This window comes from Balaenoptera physalus, assembly GCF_965194825.1.
Source record: "Balaenoptera physalus genome assembly, chromosome: 11".
Taxonomy (NCBI): domain Eukaryota; kingdom Metazoa; phylum Chordata; class Mammalia; order Artiodactyla; family Balaenopteridae; genus Balaenoptera; species Balaenoptera physalus.
The window spans coordinates 105,175,587-105,193,478 of record NC_138896.1 but is presented as its reverse complement, the minus strand read 5'-3'; the positions used below and the strand labels follow the sequence as shown (position 1 = coordinate 105,193,478).

At 50.9% G+C, this 17,892-nt stretch overlaps 1 protein-coding gene across 12 annotated transcripts in view; it reads left to right on the top strand.

Annotated features, from left to right (window-relative positions):
- The window catches only part of LOC309639020 (phosphatidate cytidylyltransferase, mitochondrial), a 264,790-nt gene that overhangs the window by 236,627 nt on the left and 10,271 nt on the right, over positions 1-17,892 (top strand). Inside the window, exon 3 of one of the 12 annotated variants that reach the window (XM_082415724.1) lies at positions 6,502-6,600. The exons of 10 other annotated variants lie outside the window; for them this stretch is intronic. In XM_082415724.1, the coding sequence (XP_082271850.1) occupies positions 6,502-6,600 (99 nt within the window). Of the gene's footprint in view, positions 1-6,501; positions 6,601-6,772; positions 7,094-17,892 lie in introns of those variants that run through there. One more of the 12 variants, XM_082415722.1, reaches the window with a different exon arrangement.

Genomic DNA, 17,892 nt, shown 5'->3' with positions numbered 1-17,892 from the left:
CCTCAGGGCCCTCTTACCTCAAGATGCTCGAAGGACAGAGAGTGTTCCCCGGCCAGAGTTTGGGAAGCACCCAACCCGATCTCCTGAGTCTGCCTGTGTGGTTGGCGCCAGTCAGGCTCTGAGAGTCTGAGGTACAGAGACGTGGTTTAGCCCAGGGTTTCTCAAACGTAACTCGCCAGGGGATCCTCGGTTCCTTTCTCACGAGCCCTGTAAGCAGTATTCCGGGGGGCATACTTGCCTAACAAAATGAGCATTTTGTTTGATTTCAAAATTCTATTCTGAATGTGCAGACTCCCAAGGCTCTGCTGCCGTACAGCCTAGGTATGTGATGGCAGGATTGTGTGATCCCTTGATTTGGGGCTGTAGGGTGCCAGCTTTCATGCTCAGGGCTTTCAGCGAAATTCAGTAAGGCCAGAGAGGTTGAGGAAGCCCGGGGCCCCGTTCTCCCTTGACCGTGTGCCCCTCACCTTCCTTCCTTACACACCTCCTTCCCTCCGAGCTGTTTCTAGGGAGTGGATTGTCTCCACTTCCGTATCCATTCCTCAGTCCAGTGCCGTGATCCGGACCCTCAGCGTTAATGAAACTTCTCTCCCTCCCTCACTGGTGCCCTGCCGATCGCCAGATGCGGGGGGCACCGATCCAGGTTATCTTATTTGACTTCCTGTTCCATGGAAGCCTCTTCTCCCTTGGTTTCCTTGGCCCCCTTCTCGCTTTCACTGGTTCCCCTCCTAGTTCTCTGGCTCCTCCACTCAGGATCTCTCAAAGGCTCGTCATTAATCCATCCTCCAGGGCTCCGTCCTTCTCACTGCACAGACCCTGGAAAGAAGTCACACGCCAGCTCATGCCTTGAATTACCACTAGAGGTGGAGGGTTCCTAGATCTTTATGTCTGGCTGAGGCCAAACCTCCACACCCACAGAGCCGTCTGCCTTCCGGATAGTGTATGTGCCCCTCAGGCTCAGAGCTGCTCCACCAGACGTGACTTTATAGGCTCTTTCTCCTCCAGCGCTTGCCCAGGTCTGTCCCCCATCTTCATGGCAGGGCAGCCGTCCATCTTTCCACTTGCCCTGAAGTCACCTCTCTCTTCTTCGATCTGGTCTCCCATGTGTACTCTATCTCTGCCCCCTGTTAAATCAGTCTGCTGAATCTTTTCCACGAAGCTCCTGGCCTCGGCCATGGCCTAGACCCCCATTCCCATGGCAGTGCCCTCCCTACTGGTCTTGGCACTTTAGTGCAGAAGAAGGTTTCTGAAGTCTTCCTCTCTGCTTGGAATTCTCCCACGGCTCCCAGTCAGCTCCAGGGAACGCTGAGCAGACCCCCGCCTGCAAGAGCTTCTGCGCTGCCTGCTGAGGTGCCGCCCACTGCTGTCCTTCCTCACTTTTCTTGCCTCCTTCTCTTGGCAAAGGGCGGTTCCTTCTGCTTCAAGGCGAACAGTTCTATGCATAGAATGATCACACTTTGCTGTCCCTTCTCGTGTCTGTCCCACCGGGGCACCCAGCATAGTGCCCTATGCCTTCTAGGTGCCAAGTAAATGTTTCCATGAAAAATGTGCCACTCTGAGGGCACTGTCAATGCTCTTCCCTTTGGAAAGGATGGTAAGAATTGCTTTCTTTTTTTAAAAAAAAAATTTATTTATTTATTTATGGCTGTGACGGGGCTTAGTTGCCCCACGGCATGTGGGATCTTAGTTCCCCGACCAGGGATCGAACCCGCGTCTCCTGCATTTGAAGGCGGACTCCTAACCACTGGACCACCAGGGAAATCCCAAGAATTGCTTTCAAATATGCAATAAGCCCTGAGTGGCACCACTTCCTGTACGTCTGTTTTTTCTGTGTAGGCCTGATGTTTCATTCAGGGAACCCCTGGAACAGAGAATCGCACCGCCACCACTTGTCCTGCCTTCCTCCCCGGACCCCTGTTCCCCCCAAACAGAAACATGCAAATCCCTAGTCCCTGGGCACGTGCACGCTTAATAATCTGAATCACTGGCTCTGCCTGAGATGCTGGCTTTGGGTCAAATGCTCTTATCCCAGTGCTGACCCTGAGTAATAAGCCTTCAGAGTTTACTGTATGAATGAATTTTCCCCCGCTCCCCCCTCTGTTTATATTTCTTCCTGTGCGTCTTGCTCTGATCCCAGTGTGAGCATCAGGTAAGGTGTATAGAAATGAGAAATCTAGTTCAGGTGGGTGCACCTCGCAGGTCAGAGGGATGGCCAGACACTTGTGGGTGTAAAGAATAGTTCTGTCCATGCTAGAAAAGCCAACAGATCTCTGCTCGGGTGTTTTTTACTTCTGGAGTTTTTCAAATCTACCTAAAAAGTTCTCAAAGCCAAAGCGTTTTTCAGCCATCTCATAATAGAGCTGTGGTGTGTATTTTATTTGTGTGCGACCACTTTGGGTGCTAGCTCTAGGGCAAGTTATGTCAAGTGACCGCAGTGCAGAGGCTCTGTGTTCTAACCGTGTAACACGGGTACATGGTGCTGATGCCCTGGGGCTCTGTGATCGGCATGTATTTCTTGAGAGCCTCCGTGGAGGGCACGGCAACGTTCGCTGATGGGCAATGGCTCTGGCTCATTTTTGACAGTAAGATAAAATCCAGGTTATGTAGGGTGACCTTCAGGCACTTTGGTGACCTGTCCTAAACTCCCTTTCCCAGAATTATTCTCAGTAGATGGCCCTCTTGGACTATCAATTGTCAAAAGCCTCCTTTACCATGATTATGTTAAAAAGAAGTTATCTGAATCCCTGACATTATACGCCTTTGAGCAAGCTCCGCATGGTGTGAGAAGCGATTCTCCCCCAACTCACGGTGGGCAGTCTGGGTTGTTCACCTGCTTTGGAACTCCCATTCTGAGGCTAATATTTGAAACCAGCATTTTCACTGCCCGGGGCATCTTAATGTGTGCGGTGTGACCCTCGCCATCTCCCAGGTTCCTCTTCACACCCCCTGTGTCAGGGTTCCCAGCCTCCCTGGTTGCCTGTACTTTAAATCTTTCTAAACGTGCCACCAAGTTTGGTGAGCGTCTGACCTGCCATCCTCCCCAACATTTCATTTTGGAAAAAGTTCAGATCTACAGAAACATTAAACAACTGGTACCATGAGCACACACATATCGTTCACTAGCTTCACTAGTTGTGAATATTCTGCCACATTTGCTTTCTCTTTTGTACGTGTCGTAGACAGTGGTGCGATCTAACGTAGTACATGTGTTCACATTCGAGAATGCCCTCTATGGATGTTTTCCTTCACATTCAGGGTGAAGGTGGGCGCCACACATTGCATTTCGTTGTTGTGCCTCCCAGTGATCTTTGATCTAGGAGAGCTTTCCCCATGCTGCAGGGTGGATGGTGGTGGCGTTGGGGGACGAGGGAGGCGGGGTCCCAGGCAGGGGCGGCCCTGATGTCACTCCTTGGGAAAGTCGCCCTTTGGAACCAGCCAGACCGAAAGCAGGGGCCTCTCTGTCCACACTGGGAGGGATGACGTTGTACGTGATAAATAAAGCACGTATTCAGGATGTGCGTGTGGTTGTTATGTGGGGGGAAGGGTGAGTTCAGAAATGGACAAGGCAGAGGGAGAGAAGTCAAGTTGAAGGAGGAGACGAAGCGACTGGAACAGGATATGGCTGAGCTGTAAGGAACAGATGTAAATGTCCCTGCCTGCTCCGAGATAACTCAGCAGCTTTTCATATATTTTTATCGCTGCCCCAAAGGCTTATTTCTGTTTCTAGCCAACGATCCCATTGGTTTTACTTACAAAAAAAAAAGCAACAACCCAGCACCTTCCCTCATTCACGGCAAAGGTGGGGCGTTGCCCTACTCTCCTCCTCCCTAAACCTGCAAAACTCTAATAGACCGCTTTCCTGTGAGACCCCCGGTTTCTTAGATATAATTGATTCGAAGCTCAGGTGAAGTCTCTTAACTGTGAAAACTGGTAGCATTTGGGGGAGTGGAGAGAGGGTTCTTCTGATTTTCAGTAGCGAATTTGATGTCTAATAAAACCGACCTAAGAATTTCTGAGACTCGATGTTAACTCCTTGGGGGTGCCATGATGGAGACCTAGACAGTGGCTGTGGGGTTTCTCACCCGAACTTGGAGCGCCTGGTGGGCTGGGTGGGTGGCAGGGTCTCCCAGGCGGGCATCTTGCCCCGGTGTGGGGCTGGGGGCAGGGGGTGCCTTCCTCCTCCTGTTGCCCAGATCCCGGGACACCTTATTTTTTCCTTTTTGAGCATTGGTTGTTTGACTCTTCTTTCATTTCCAAGAAATGTAGCAGAGTATCCTTCCAGTAAATTCCCCCACTTAGCCTAAGCTAGCCGGCCTTGTTTTATGTTGCTTGTGACCAAAAGAACTTGTTAACAAATACAGATAGTGGGGCTGTTTACAATGTTTCGCTATTATTTGTGATACTTCTGGGGCTGTCTCTGTACATCCATTCTTGTTCACATCTCGTATTCCCCCTGTTTCTAGAAGTGGAATTTCTGGGTCGGACGGCGCCCATTTCTGCTTCCGTGCACCCTGCCAGCTCGTCTCTAGTAGGTTAGCTGACTGACATTCCACTGGCAACTCTGTGCATGTGCCTGTCACCCACAGCATCACAAAGGTGACTGTTAATGTGTATTTAATTTTTACAGGTTTCATAAGGAGAATCATTGTGGTAACTTGTCTTTTTTTTTTTTTTTCTTTCTGCTACTAGGAAACTTGAATGGTCTTTTCATATTTTCATTGACCATTTGGATTTCTTCTTTTGTGACTGTTTCTATCTTCTTTTTAAAAAAATTTAGGGCATTCATCTTGTTTCTATTGCTGTGTTATAACTCTGCTTATTAAGGACCCTCCATCAGATGAGTTAGGAAAATAACCACTCCTAATTTGTTATTTGCTTTTCACCTTTTCTGTGTTTTTGGAATACAGATTCTTTAAAATTTGGAAGTGGTCGAATCATTAAACCTTTTCTTTAATGGAAAAGGCTTCTAAAGTGTACTAGAAGGGAGCGAAATGTGCTGCCTAGTACCTTGGGACACACGCCTAGACTGTGTGTGTTGACGGTGGGATGATTGTATGTGCTTAATACATGTTAGTTGTGCAACGAAGAGATGTATATTGTGTGTACGTTGCTTCATTCCTTCACTTACCCAGCACTTCCTGGGTGCCTGCTTCTCTGGCGGCATTCGGTGGGGGGAATGAGGGTGGGCTTGGAGGAGCCCTCCCGGGCCTGAGGAAATTTTGGGGGCGGCGATGTGCAGGGCAGAGCCCCAGGAACGGGGGCCCTGCCACCCCCCACCCCCGCCAGCGTTTCTGGATTGTCTGCTTATTCTCCCCTCCCCCTTCGAGGACATTTTCCACAGTTGCACTGAGCATCCTGAGTGGGCAGAGGGCTTTTGGTGTTTGTTTTAATGGTCTCTTGTTGGGTACCATCAGCAAGCTCTGAAATCAAACGTTTCAATTCTGGTTTTATTTAACCATTTTACCAGATGTTTCCTGTGGTTTGATAGATGTACCATTTACTTGAAAGTTACACTCCTGAGAGTTTGAATGTTATGGACACCGTTGCTATAGACAATGATTCGGTCAGGGCAGGATCTGGGAGACAACTTTCGCATCATTTTGGGGTTGAAGATGTGTTTTTCCCCAGAACAGTAATGCCATCTTCATCATCAGCTTTTATCTTCTCTGTTACCGTTCTGATCTCTCGTTTATAAGAGACTGTAACCGGTTGCTCGGAATTTATTCCCTTAAACACCACTGTGCCGCCGCGGGTAGTACTTTCTGAAAGCAGCTGGACCCAGGTACATGTAGGTTTTGTCTGTAAAACTCACCTGGGTCGAAAAGAACTCAGGTAGCGGGCAGGCGAAAGTTCGAATTGGCCAGAAATGGGACTGAGGCTGTCTCCTGAGGGCTCCCTGATGCTGGGCGGGGTGAGAGAGCTGCAGACGTGGCATCTTTTGCACCCACCCCAGGCCTGCGGAGACAGACCCGGGACCGCGGTGGCACCTTTACCGTCCCCGGCTCTCTGCGGCCTGAGCCCCTGCAGAGCGGAGCCTCTCGGCCAGGCTTCTGCCGGTGGGAGGAAAGCAGAAGGAAGTCGCTCCCGACCAGGCACGAGGGAACCTGGGGCATTTCGACCCTCCTGCCGCGGGGGGGGGGGGGGGGGGGAGGGGGACCGTGCGGGGCGGCGCTGCTCCTCGTCCCCCCCCCCCCCAGCAGCCCGCCGGCCTCTCTGGGTTCTGCTGGGCCTCGATTTAGAGAGTTTTATAAAAGCCTGATGTTCTGGCAGACGGGGAGACAAAGAAAGAGGAAATGGCATGCTGTCCTCCTGACAGCGGATCTCTTTTCTCACGGACTGGGACCGTAACGATGCGTGTCGCCTCCTGGCAGGAAAGCCTCTGTGAACGAACCTCGGCCCGGCCCGGCCCCCGAGCCTGGCCCTCGCGCGCGGGCGGCGGCCCTCACCTTGCCGCCTCCCCCGGCGGGGACTTTTATTCTGACGAGCCTCCCGCCCATCCAGTTTTGCGCCTGGACCGCCTGCCAAGTTTGGGAGGCCCAAGGCTTTCTTGTGGGAGGACGCTGGGCTGTCTTCATGCTCTTTGGCAATGATTAAAGTGAGGTTAGTACCAAAAACCCTTTCATTTTATTCCCTTATCCTTGCTTTTGCAAACCAGATGGCAACCCTGTATTTTCAGCTGTAATTAATTTAAACTCTGCGGCAGCAAGGCTGGGAGAGGCGGCACTGCCTGTGCTCAGAAGGGCAGCAGTGACTTTCCTGCTCATCTCTCTCCCCTCACCAGGCGGCCCCTTGTCCCAATCAGATCCCCGTCGTATCCGGTTTCTTCTGCGAGGGGCCTGGAGAGAGAGGGCTCTTAAAGGGGCCGCAGCCCCGCCACTGTGAGCCGAGGGGCTAACGCACATGGGTAATTGTTGCCTTAATGGGGTGGAAGCAGCCAGGTTCCAGGTGACCGCTGACCTGCTGTTGCCGGGCCGGGCCATCACTTGACCGACTGCAGACAGTGATGCATAGTTGGTGAGGCTGCAGCTTCGGGGAGGACAGAGTGCTTTTTCTTCCCACTCAGTTCAGCCGCCAGGATCGCCTCCAGAAGGGGGTATGTTTTATGTTTAACATTTATTCTTAAAGAAAATGACAAGGCAAATAAAAGCACTTGGGCACAATTGAAGTCTGGAGGTTCCGACCTCAGCTGTGTGACCACTGCCCTCCATGGAGAGGGTGCTGGAGGCCCTCCTCTGTGAGTTGCTTTAGGGCATGGGACCCACTGGAGAGGAGGTCCCTCCACAGGCCTCAGGACACGGGGCTCTTGTCCCGTCTCTCGGGAACTTGCCACGTAACTCGGCAGCGAGCAGCCTCGTCCCTCCTGGCCCTGAAAGGAAGCTGAGGTTCAGATGCAGACCGAGAGGTCGCCCGCCAGCCCGGGAGCCGGTGTCCAGGCGCCCTCACCTGTCCACACGGCAGGCCATTTGAGGGCCACACTGGCGGGGCAGCGAGGAGGGGCTGCAGATTGAGGCAGATCTGTTAACAATGACATGTGTGCGGGACACTCTGTAGAACTGTACGCTGATGTCACACAAATGGTAGCTATTACTGTTCTTAACACTAGCCATCCTTAGATGGCTTGAAGTCATTTTCAGAGGCCCATAGTGAGAAATGAGAACCGCAAATGTGTAGCTTGTGCGTCTCCAAATGCTCCCTGGCGCTGACCACACCCCTGACTGCAGTCCCCCGAGTGTGTGCCTGGAGCTGCAGGGTTGGGTGAGCTGGTGATGGATGGTGTTTGTTTATTTACCTTTTTACGTCAAATGCTTACATTATTCTTCAGCGTTTCTCTCATGAACCACTTGGACTGTGTTTACAGAGACTTGTGTTTGTGTTGTTGTTGTGAGCCAGACCTATCCTTTCGGAAACCTATCATTTTTCTCGAGTAGAGAGGGACATTTACTACCAATGATTTGTCAAAACGCCTAAGGACTGAGAATTAAACACAGAATTACCATGTGATCCAGCAAGTCCACACGTGGGTGTAGACCCACAAGAAGTGAAGGCAGGGACCTGAAACCGGTATCTGTACACCTGCCCGTGTTCACAGAAGCATGATTCATGGCAGCTGGAAGGTGGCAGCAACCCAGTGCCCGTCAAGGAATTAATAGATCCATACCATGGATTATTATTCAGCCTTAAAAAAGGAACGTGCGGTTCTGGCACCTGCCACCGCATGGATGAACCTTGAAGACATTATGCAGAGTGAAATGTGCCAGTCACAAAAGCACAAAGAGCGTGTGATTCTTCTTGAGTGAGTGTCACATTCGTAGAAGCAGTGAAGAGAATGTGGTTGCCAGGTGATGAGGGAGGGAGAACGGGGAGTTCGTGTTTAATGGGTACAGGGTTTCACTTCGGAAAGATGAAAAATTTCTCGATATGATATGGGCGGTGGAGATGGTTGCACAGTCAGTGTGAATGTGTTTAATGCCACTGAACTGTATATTTTCAAATGACTAAAATGGTAAATTTTATGTGTGTTTTGCCACAGTTTTTAAAAAAGATTTAAAAACCTTCCAAAGACTAATGATTAACTTTGGTTCAATTGAATAAACAATAACGCATCTATTATGTGTTCAGCCTTCGTATTCCGTGCTCGGCTGGGATGAACAGTGTGTCAAGAGGGGGTAAGAACTTGAAGGACAGACGTTCAGCTGTCAGGATGTGACCTTTGGGGCCTCATGGTGGGGAGTGGCAATGTGAGGACTCTGGGGCGTGGTCATTTTAATTTAAAGGGTGGTTGGGAGTCACCATTGCCATTTGGTGTGGGAGGTGCTTGTGAAAAGGAAAGGGGTGCGTCACTTGAGGTATTTGGGGATGGCAGTCCTGGATTCTCCGAAGACATTTTTAGAATCATCCACTCAGGAGTTTGCGGGGGAGATGCTATTTCAGTGTTGACCAGTCATGAGGTTCCCCTGGGTTCCTTTTCCAGGTCCCAGGTTTGGGATTAAATATGATTTTAATAGCCAGATGTTAGTGATGTTACAGTAAAACTAAGCAGACACTATAGGGAAAGTCAGTTCTGAATCCTCTGAAGAGTTTGAAAATAAGAATATTTGTCAAGAAATGCATTTTTGTAACTTGGAAAATGAAGTAAGCCATCAGTATTGGTTTTTTTTTAGATCCCTTGGGAACTTTGCTTCAAGAATAGAGATTGGTTGGTAATTTGCCTATCAGTTGCCAATACATTAGTAGCCTTTCTAAGCACCGGAGAGTCCTCGAAATAACCTTGAAGAAATTCAGATCATGTTCTTATCCTGTAATCTAAGTAAAGAGAAACAATGGCTTAGCTAACCTTTTCCTCTAGTTTTCGAAAAGATGGAGTTCAGCCCAGACCACACGGATGCTCAGAGGGGATTAATGCAGTACATAATGTGCTCTCAGATGGAAGGTCCCGAAGGCCCTTTAATAATGATAATTTTATTACTAATAATCATAATAACTAATAATTTAATAGTAACAGTAGTAACTATTCTAAAGAATATTTGGTAGATGCCTCAGTATCTTCTATTAAATGAATATTTAATTACTTTATATACTCAATACTTAAATTCTCAAACTTTTTAATATAGTTTTGTAGTAATTTAATTCAGTAAGTAATTTAATTTTGCCTGCAAAGTTTCTGATGTCAGTCAGGGTAGGTGGGTAGTTTTAAAAGAAAAACTCGCTTTCTAATTTTTGTTCAGTGTAGAATGAATATGTTGAATTAGAGCTTATCCTCTATTGTCAAGAAGTCCACGGCTCCAAAATATACAAACAGCTCATGCAGCTCTGTATCAAAAAAAAACAAACAACCCAATCAAAAAATGGGCAGAAGATCTGAATAGACGTTTCTCCAAAGAAGACATACGGATAGATGGCCAAAAAGCACATGAAAAGATGCTCAACATCACTAATATCAGAGAAATGTAAATCAAAACTACAGTGAGGTGTCACCTTGCATCATTCAGAATGGCCATCATCAAAAAGTCTAAAACCAAATGCTGGAGAGGGTGTGGAGAAAAGGGAACTCTCCTACACTGTTGGTGGGAATGTAATTTGGTAACAGCCACTGTGGAAAACAATATGGAGATTCCTTAAAAAACTAAAAATAGAACTACCATATGATCCAGCAATCCCACTCCTGGGCATGTATCTGGAGAAAACCATCATTCAAAAAGACACATGCACCCCAACGTTGATTGCAGCACTGTTTACAATCGCCAAGATATGGAAGCAACCAAAATATCCTTCGATGGATGAATGGATAAAGGAGATGTGGTACATATATACAATGGAATATTACTCAGCCATAAAAAAAGAACAAAATAATGCCATTTGCAGCAACATGGATGGACCTAGGGATGATCATACTAAGTGAAGTAAGTCAGAGAAAGACAAATATATGATATCACGCGTATGTGGAATCTAATTTTTAAAAAATTGGTACCAATTAACTTATTTACAAAACAGAAACAGACTTACAGATATCGAAAACAAACTTATGGTTACCAAAGGGGGAACATGGGTGGGGGGGAGGGATAATTCAGGAGCTTAGGATGAACACAGACACACTAATATATTTGAGATAGATAACCAACAAGGACCTACTGTACAGCACAGGGAATGCTACTCAGTATTCTGTGATAACCTATATATATGTTTAACTGAATCACTTTGCTGTATACCTGAAACTAACACAACATTGTAAATCAACTATACTGCAATAAAATTAAAATTAAAAAAATAAAGAAGTCCACAGAATAATTTGGAACTGGTTACCGCCACTGTCGGGGCTGGACGCTGGGAAGGTACTTGCATTCAGGTGTAGGAATGCGACTGTGTGGGTATGTGAAGGGCAGGAGGGAATTGCAGCAAACCAAATAGCACATGGATGAAATGTGCTGCTCTGTCTTTGGCAGGCATTCGCATGTGATGCAGACGTGTGCAGTAACTCATTTATCTCTCTCTTTAGCCAATACAGGGTCACAAGTATAGCTGAATTAAATTAAAAAAAAAAAAAAAGAGTAGGAGGATTTTAGGAGACTACACATTACTATGGGACCAGGCTGCTGGCAGAACTGTTGTGTCTTGGGTCGTGCTGTTCCAGGTAGAGTCCTAGTTGACTACAGGTCTCAGAATCATCCTGATTTCGATATTCTATTCTGTTGACGTTGTTTCTTATTAGACCTTCTGCACTGACTTTTGGTTTAAAATGTGCTACGTAAATTGAAGGGAGTTATCTTTTCTTGTGCGCTCTGTTCTTTAGATTTCCTCTGGAGTATTATACCTAGTTCCGGGTACCACACTTAAAGATGGATGTTACTTTGGAGAGTGCGTGGAGGTGGGTGACAGGATGGTAAGGTGTTAGGATGGTATTAGGTCATTGGGAGGGATTCTTGTTGGGTGAAGAGAATTCTAGGCATGGCAGGGCTGACACAGAAGCAGTTTTCCAGTAGTTGGAAGAAGAAATAGACTTCGTTGAATTTTTCCAAAGAGCAGACCGTCAGTCAAAGAATCGTACTGGAACGTCAATAGTAGGGGAGGGCCTTTCATCGAACCCTTCCAGGAGCTGAGTGAATTGCGCGGAGGGGGAGTAAGCGAGTGCCCTACCCTGGGGGTGTGTGAGAAGCAGCCGCAGGGCGCCATGTGAGGACGCCGATGTTCGCAGCCCGCTCTGGGGTTCACAGACGACCCAGCACGAAGCTCTCTTCCTCTGAGTAGGACAAAGCATCCACTCTCTTCACTAAACAGTGTGTAATGGCTTCCAGCGATTTGTCACAGAATGTGGAGTAAAAGCTAAGAGTGAGCCTTCGGGAGAATTTGAATGGAATCAGAAAGCGGGCCCGGTCCCCACCCAGAAGAAGGGAGCGGAAATGACACTGGAGGTGTTTGCAGACCACTCCTTCCTGGTGGCCTTGCGGGGGCTGGGATCGGTTCTCCAGTGACCCTTGGGCCAGATGCCGCCCTGAAGCTTCATAGGTTACTGTCTTATTCAGACCAGTTGGTGCTGCTTTTTCCTAAGAATCCGTTTGCTTTTTGGTCGGTTCATTCATGAGTCAGATACTGTGTGTCCGCCACTGTTCTCCACGCTCACTCGTGGGGGCTTCGGAGCAGGGCGCTGGGCAGGAGGTCCGTGGGTCTCAGTGCAGGCATGTCTGGAAGGGCCACCGAGTCTCCGCTCTGAGTCCCGGGCTGGTGGATGGCTCGGAAGGTGAGTGCACCTGCCTTCCTCCTGCCTGAGCACTTGGTTCCACGCTCCACATTTCCAGCATAAGGAGGGCTTTGTCAGGGGATCTTAGAATCGGGCTGAGGGCTGTGTGTGGGTGCAGGGAGCTGCGTGTGGGTGCGGGGAGCTGCTGCCTTGACCCCAGCAAAGCTGCTGCAGACACCGTCCATTTAAAAGCCACTCTGGGACTTCCCTGGTGGCGCAGTGGTTAGGAATCCGCCTGCCAATGCAGGGGACATGGGTTTGAGCCCTGGTCTGGGAAGATCCCACATGCCGCGGAGCAACTAAGCCTATGCGCCACAACTACTGAGCCTGTGCTCTAGAGCCCGCGAGCCACAACTACTGAGCCCACATGCCACAACTACTGAAGACCGCACACCTAGAGCCCGTGCTCAGCAACAAGAGAGGCCATCGCAGTGGGAAGCCCGCGCACCACAACGAAGAGTAGCCCCCGCTCACCGCAACTAGAGAAAGCCCGTGCGCACCAACAAAGACCCAACGCAGCCCAAAAAAATTAAAATATAGATAAATAAATTTATTTAAAAAAAAAAAAAGCCACTCTGGACCGTCTCTGTGGGCAGATCCCTCAGCGTCACCCCTTTCTCCCTCACCCAGCCGTCCCAAGTGGTTGGATAGCCGAGCAGAGCAGCGCCGCGGTGACACCCCTGCTGCTGTGTGGCGGGCCAGACGCGCTGCCCCAGGTCTGGTGCGTTGCAGACACTGTAGCTGTTGGGCGGAAGGAGAGACATGATGTTTCTATCCCGTCTCTGGTGCAAGGACTTCGATGCCAAAAACAGGAGAGTGGTTGTATTTTTTTTTTATATCATTCATCGAGAGTATACATAATGACAAAAATGACTTACACATTTAGTAGCAGTAGGGATTTTAAATTAATTTGTATTTTATTAGTCTCAGCAACATCTCCATTCATCTGAAATGAATGAGTGTACACGTGTGGCCCGCGTGGTCCGGTGAGTCCATAAGCAGAGCTCAGGCTGCACGTGGTTCCGTGCTGCTCCCGCCGCCCGCGGGTGGGCGCCCGCCGCGCTCACGGCAGCCGTGGCCCACCCAGGTTGGGGGAGGAGGGGCGGGGGGCTTTCCCCGTCGCCTTCTCAGGGTTGACCTCTTTTCTAAAACTTCGGTTTCTCCTCTTGTCTCAGCTAATGGTGGAGAACATGCACAGACTGTCCTAGTCGAAGAAAACTAGTCCCTTATTTTCATAGAGTTGAGCTGTTGGGAGAGGGGCTCCGGGTGGCGGTCCGACATCACGGGTCTCGCCCTCTCTGGGCAGCAGGTTGGGGAGCCCTGACTCCCCACGCGAAGCAGGCGCGAGTGCTGGCCCTGCTCTCGGGGCCGGAGCGCCGCATCTGGCTGCCTGGCCTCGGGGCCCACCGCGAGGAGAAGGGAAAGCAGAGGCCGAGCAGACGACCAGGGAGGAAACCGAAACACGAGGGGAGCGGACCCAGCACCGGCAGCCGCTGGCCAGCCGAGGAGCCCCAGCACAGGACAGACGGGCCAGCCGCGGGCATCACAGCCCGAAATAGCGTTTATAATAAAGATCCCAAGGCACCAAGAAAGAAAAGAAGCCAACTGTAGGATGTTTCAGACGGGTTTCTAACTACAACAGTTTTAAAATATCTTGTGTCTTAAGGCTTACGTGTCGGTTATTTAGAAGCTTCACGGAAGTGGCCGCCGTGGGCCCAGGTGACGGCTGTCGGGTGTCCTGGGCGCCCTGGGTCCCCACGCGGGTCTGCGCAGTGACTGTGCCCGAGGGGAGAGAGAGCCACTGTCTGGGGGACAGAGCAGGGCAGGAGGAGCGGGGCGGCCGCGGCGTCTCGGGGCCGGACACTGTGGGGCCGTCGGCGGTGCTCTCTCAGTGCCGCGCGGTCTCGAGGGCGGCGATTGGAGACCCCTGACTCAGCTACAGAGACAGGGTCCAGTGAGGACGGCCGAAGCCTTCCTCAGACACGCCTGTCCTCTCCCTTACCCAGAGCTGGTCATGCTGCCTCCAGCACCGAACAGCCAGCGGGCAGCAATTGAGGCAGGAGGGGGAGGGCTGGCCTGATGGGAGCCCCCGCCCCGCCCCCGCCAGCCTGTGCCCTGGGTGCGCCGCTTCTCGGCTCCGTCTCCCTCCTCCTGCCCTGGGAAGGGTGCGGGCACCCCCGAGGCTGGCGCGGGCGGTGGGGAGAGAAGGCGGGCGTCGAACGCAGCTGGCCCGGGCCTCGGGGTTGGTTATCGACGGGCCCATCCGCGCAGGACTGAGGAGAAGGTGTGCTGGTTCGTCCTCTCTGCCTGCACTGGTCCTGAGCTGCACGGCCGGGAGGGTGGCGTGGCTGATGAGGGTCTGCGGTCCTGTACGTCGGGCGGGCGGATGCCTTTTCCTGGCTTCCTGAATTGCACTTGGAGGAGCAGTCGGGGGGCAGCTGGCCCTCCAGCTTCTCACCGGCAGGCCTGGCCTCACCCACTTTGTCACCTCTCAGTGCTGATTAAATGTCCTTGTGATGACAGGCATGTGTGACAAGGACACCTCAGGTCCGGTGGATCTTAGGGGCCTCTGAAAATGTCCAGAGCAAGCTTCAAAAAAACTGGGGGGGCGTGGAGGAAGAGATTAATTACAGATAAAGCAGAAAGAACATGGATGTGGAGAATATCTAAAGAAGTAAAAGCACTGGGGGTAAAAGCCATGGAAACTGTATTAGTTTCTGGGGCTGCCGTGACCAAGTGCCACAGACTGGGTGTCTTCAACAAGAGGAACGTATTTCCTCCCGGTTATGGAGGCTGAAGTCTGAGATGGCGCTGAGGGCAGGGTTGCCCCTTCCGAGCGCTGTGAGGACAGCTTGTCCCAGGCCTCTCTCTCAGCTTCCGGTGGCCTCGGGCATTCCTTCGCTTATAGATTGCATTCTCCCTATGTCTTCACATCTCACGTCATCTTTTCTTGGTGCATGTCTGTCACTTTGTCCAATTTCCCCTTTTTAGAAGGACACCAGTCATTGGCTGAGGGCCCACCTTAATGCCCTCATCTTAACGTGATTCTCTGCAAAGACCTTGTTTCCAAATAAAAGCACAGGTACTAGGGTTGGGTCTTCAGCATCTTTTGGGGGCAGGGGACACAATTCAACCCATAACTGATAAAAGGTAATTGAAAGAAGAAAGTGGAATGGCTAACAAATGTATGAAGAGGCCCTCAGTTGCGCTGGTGTCAGACGTGACTGAGGACGCAGTGGTGGCAGGAGGGCAGTGGATGCCGGGTCTTAAAGGGCTCCGGCAGCACCTGCTGGTCCTGAAGGCGGGGCGCCCTGCAGCCAGAAGCCTTCCCTCCGAAGATGCACCTGCGCGGCACCCAGGCGCAGGAATGTAAACGCCGTGGGATTGTTGATAACTAGGAAAACCCGACACGGCCAAACCGCCTTTCGGGCAGCAGTGGATCAACAAACTGGTGGATTCCTGTGAAGGAATCCTGTATGGCAGGTGACGAACATGAATGAACCGGATCTCTAGGCCAGAAACACGTGAGGGGAAAAAGCCCGGCTGTTAAGTACATACAGTGATGGGAGTGTAAAATGTGCTGCTCAGATTTACAGATACGTTCACAGGTGGTCAGAGGACAAAGGCTCAGATAGGAAGAATCTCCAAATACAGGCCAGCGGGTGTATCTAGGGATGAAGAAGGGGCAGGGGCCTGGGGGGCGTGAAGGAGGACCATGCTCTGCGGCTTTAATCCTTAAAGAGGGAAGGAAAGATCTGAAGCAGATAGGATGGTGAGGTTTCATCTGTCAGTTCTGGGTGGTGGGTACATGGGTCTTTGTAGTTTTCTCTGCATCCCTCTCTCGAGACGGGAAGGTGAAAAGGAGAGACTTTGGAGCCAAATATAAATAGAAGCCTTGTACTGTGCTAGTTTTGCGACCTTAGACAAGTGACTTAACCGCTCTGAATCTCAGTGTACACGTCTATACGAGGGAGATGCCGATGCTTACTTTGCAGGGTTGTGGTGGATTTAATACGGTGATAACGGTAACTACCGTCAGTAAAGCGTAGCTGATGATAATAAAGGTAATTAATACAGGTAAGCAGTTTACTTGGAGGGATTCGCCAGCTCGTAATGCTCTCTCTTCCTGGGCAGGTCTTTCTGAGGGCAGCAATGCAATGGATGTGCTTCTCCCTGGCACTGCAGGCCACACATGTCATGCGGCAGAGCCAGTGAGGAGTGTGCCGCTTAGTTCCAGGTAGTGGGTTTTGAAATATGAACTAGCAGAAAGGGGGGGTGCTACCTTTGTGAGAGTTAGTGGGGGGGGGTGGCGTGTCACTCAGGTGGAAAGATGGGGCAGGGATGTAATCAGCCAACTGCACGGCCCTCCGTGCTCAGGTCGGGTTCCCTTGAACCTTGGATGCAGTAGGGCTGTGGCTTTTTTCTTGATTATTAAGTGATGTTAAGTGGTGGCAGGTGTCATGTATGACACAGTCTTCCCCCCAGTCAAAGGCAGAGACAGGTGCCCCCGTGTCACTGCCGAGCCGGGCGTGCTGGGCACTGCAGCAGACAGACCCCGGTCCCTCTGTGTCTTCGGGATGTTCTCTCTGAATGCCAGTATTTCTCAGCTTTTTCCGGCCCATGACACACAGCTCACCATTCTGTACCAGGAGGGCACTTCTGCCTCGCCTCCCACCCCCTCGCCATGCCAACGCCTTCCCTCCACACCACACACCCTGGCGGCGCTGTCTTGCCCCGCCGCTTCCCGTCTGAAATTGGTACCTTGGAGTGACGACACTGAACCAGGATGTCCTGGACACACCCACGCGCCCTCCCGCCTGGTTGGAAAGCAGTGAATTCTGCTCACAAGGAGAAAGAGGGAGTGATGCATGAGGTTTGGATGACCTGGGGGACATTTAGATGCGGGGGGAGGGGAAACAAAAGATGGGAAGGTAGTGAAAGGGAGAAACTATTTCACAGCTATTTATGGCTGATGTTTAAATGCTCCCTAAATTCTGCATTTTTCAGAAAAAAGTCTTTCCTGCTGGGAATTTCCTCTGAAATTGCCTTAATTCCCTTTCGTTCAACGCAGATCCTAACTGTACTCACACATGATATGAGTACTTTAATAGTTCACTTAGGGGCTTCCCTGGTGGCACAGTGGTTAAGAATCCGCCTGCCAATGCAGGAGACACGGGTTCGATCCCTGGTCCCAGAAGACCCCACATGCCACGGAGCAACTAAGCCTGTGCGCCACAACCACTGAGCCTGCGCTGTAGAGCCTGCGCGCCACAACTACTGAGCCCGCCTGCCACAACTACTGAAGCCTGTGCGCCTAGAGCCCGTGCTCTGCAACAAGAGAAGCCCGCACGCCGCAATGAAGAGCAGCCCCCGCTCACCGCACCTAGAGAAAACCCGCGCACAGCGACGAAGACCCAGTGCAGCCAAAAATTAAATAAATAAATTAATTTAAAAAAAAAAGTTCACTTAGTGAATGGTGGTTAAAACACCCTCTCTGTGCTCAGCCCCGTGCCTTGCACTGGGGACCGCGCAGAGCGTGCGGGGTAGGGGGCCTTGCAGGGCTGTCCCCTCACGCACGCGCAGGCCCCCACCATGCCCTCCGGCGCTGAGGTTTGGGGGGGTCAGGGAGGGCCTCCTGGAAGCTGGGGATGGAGGGGTGG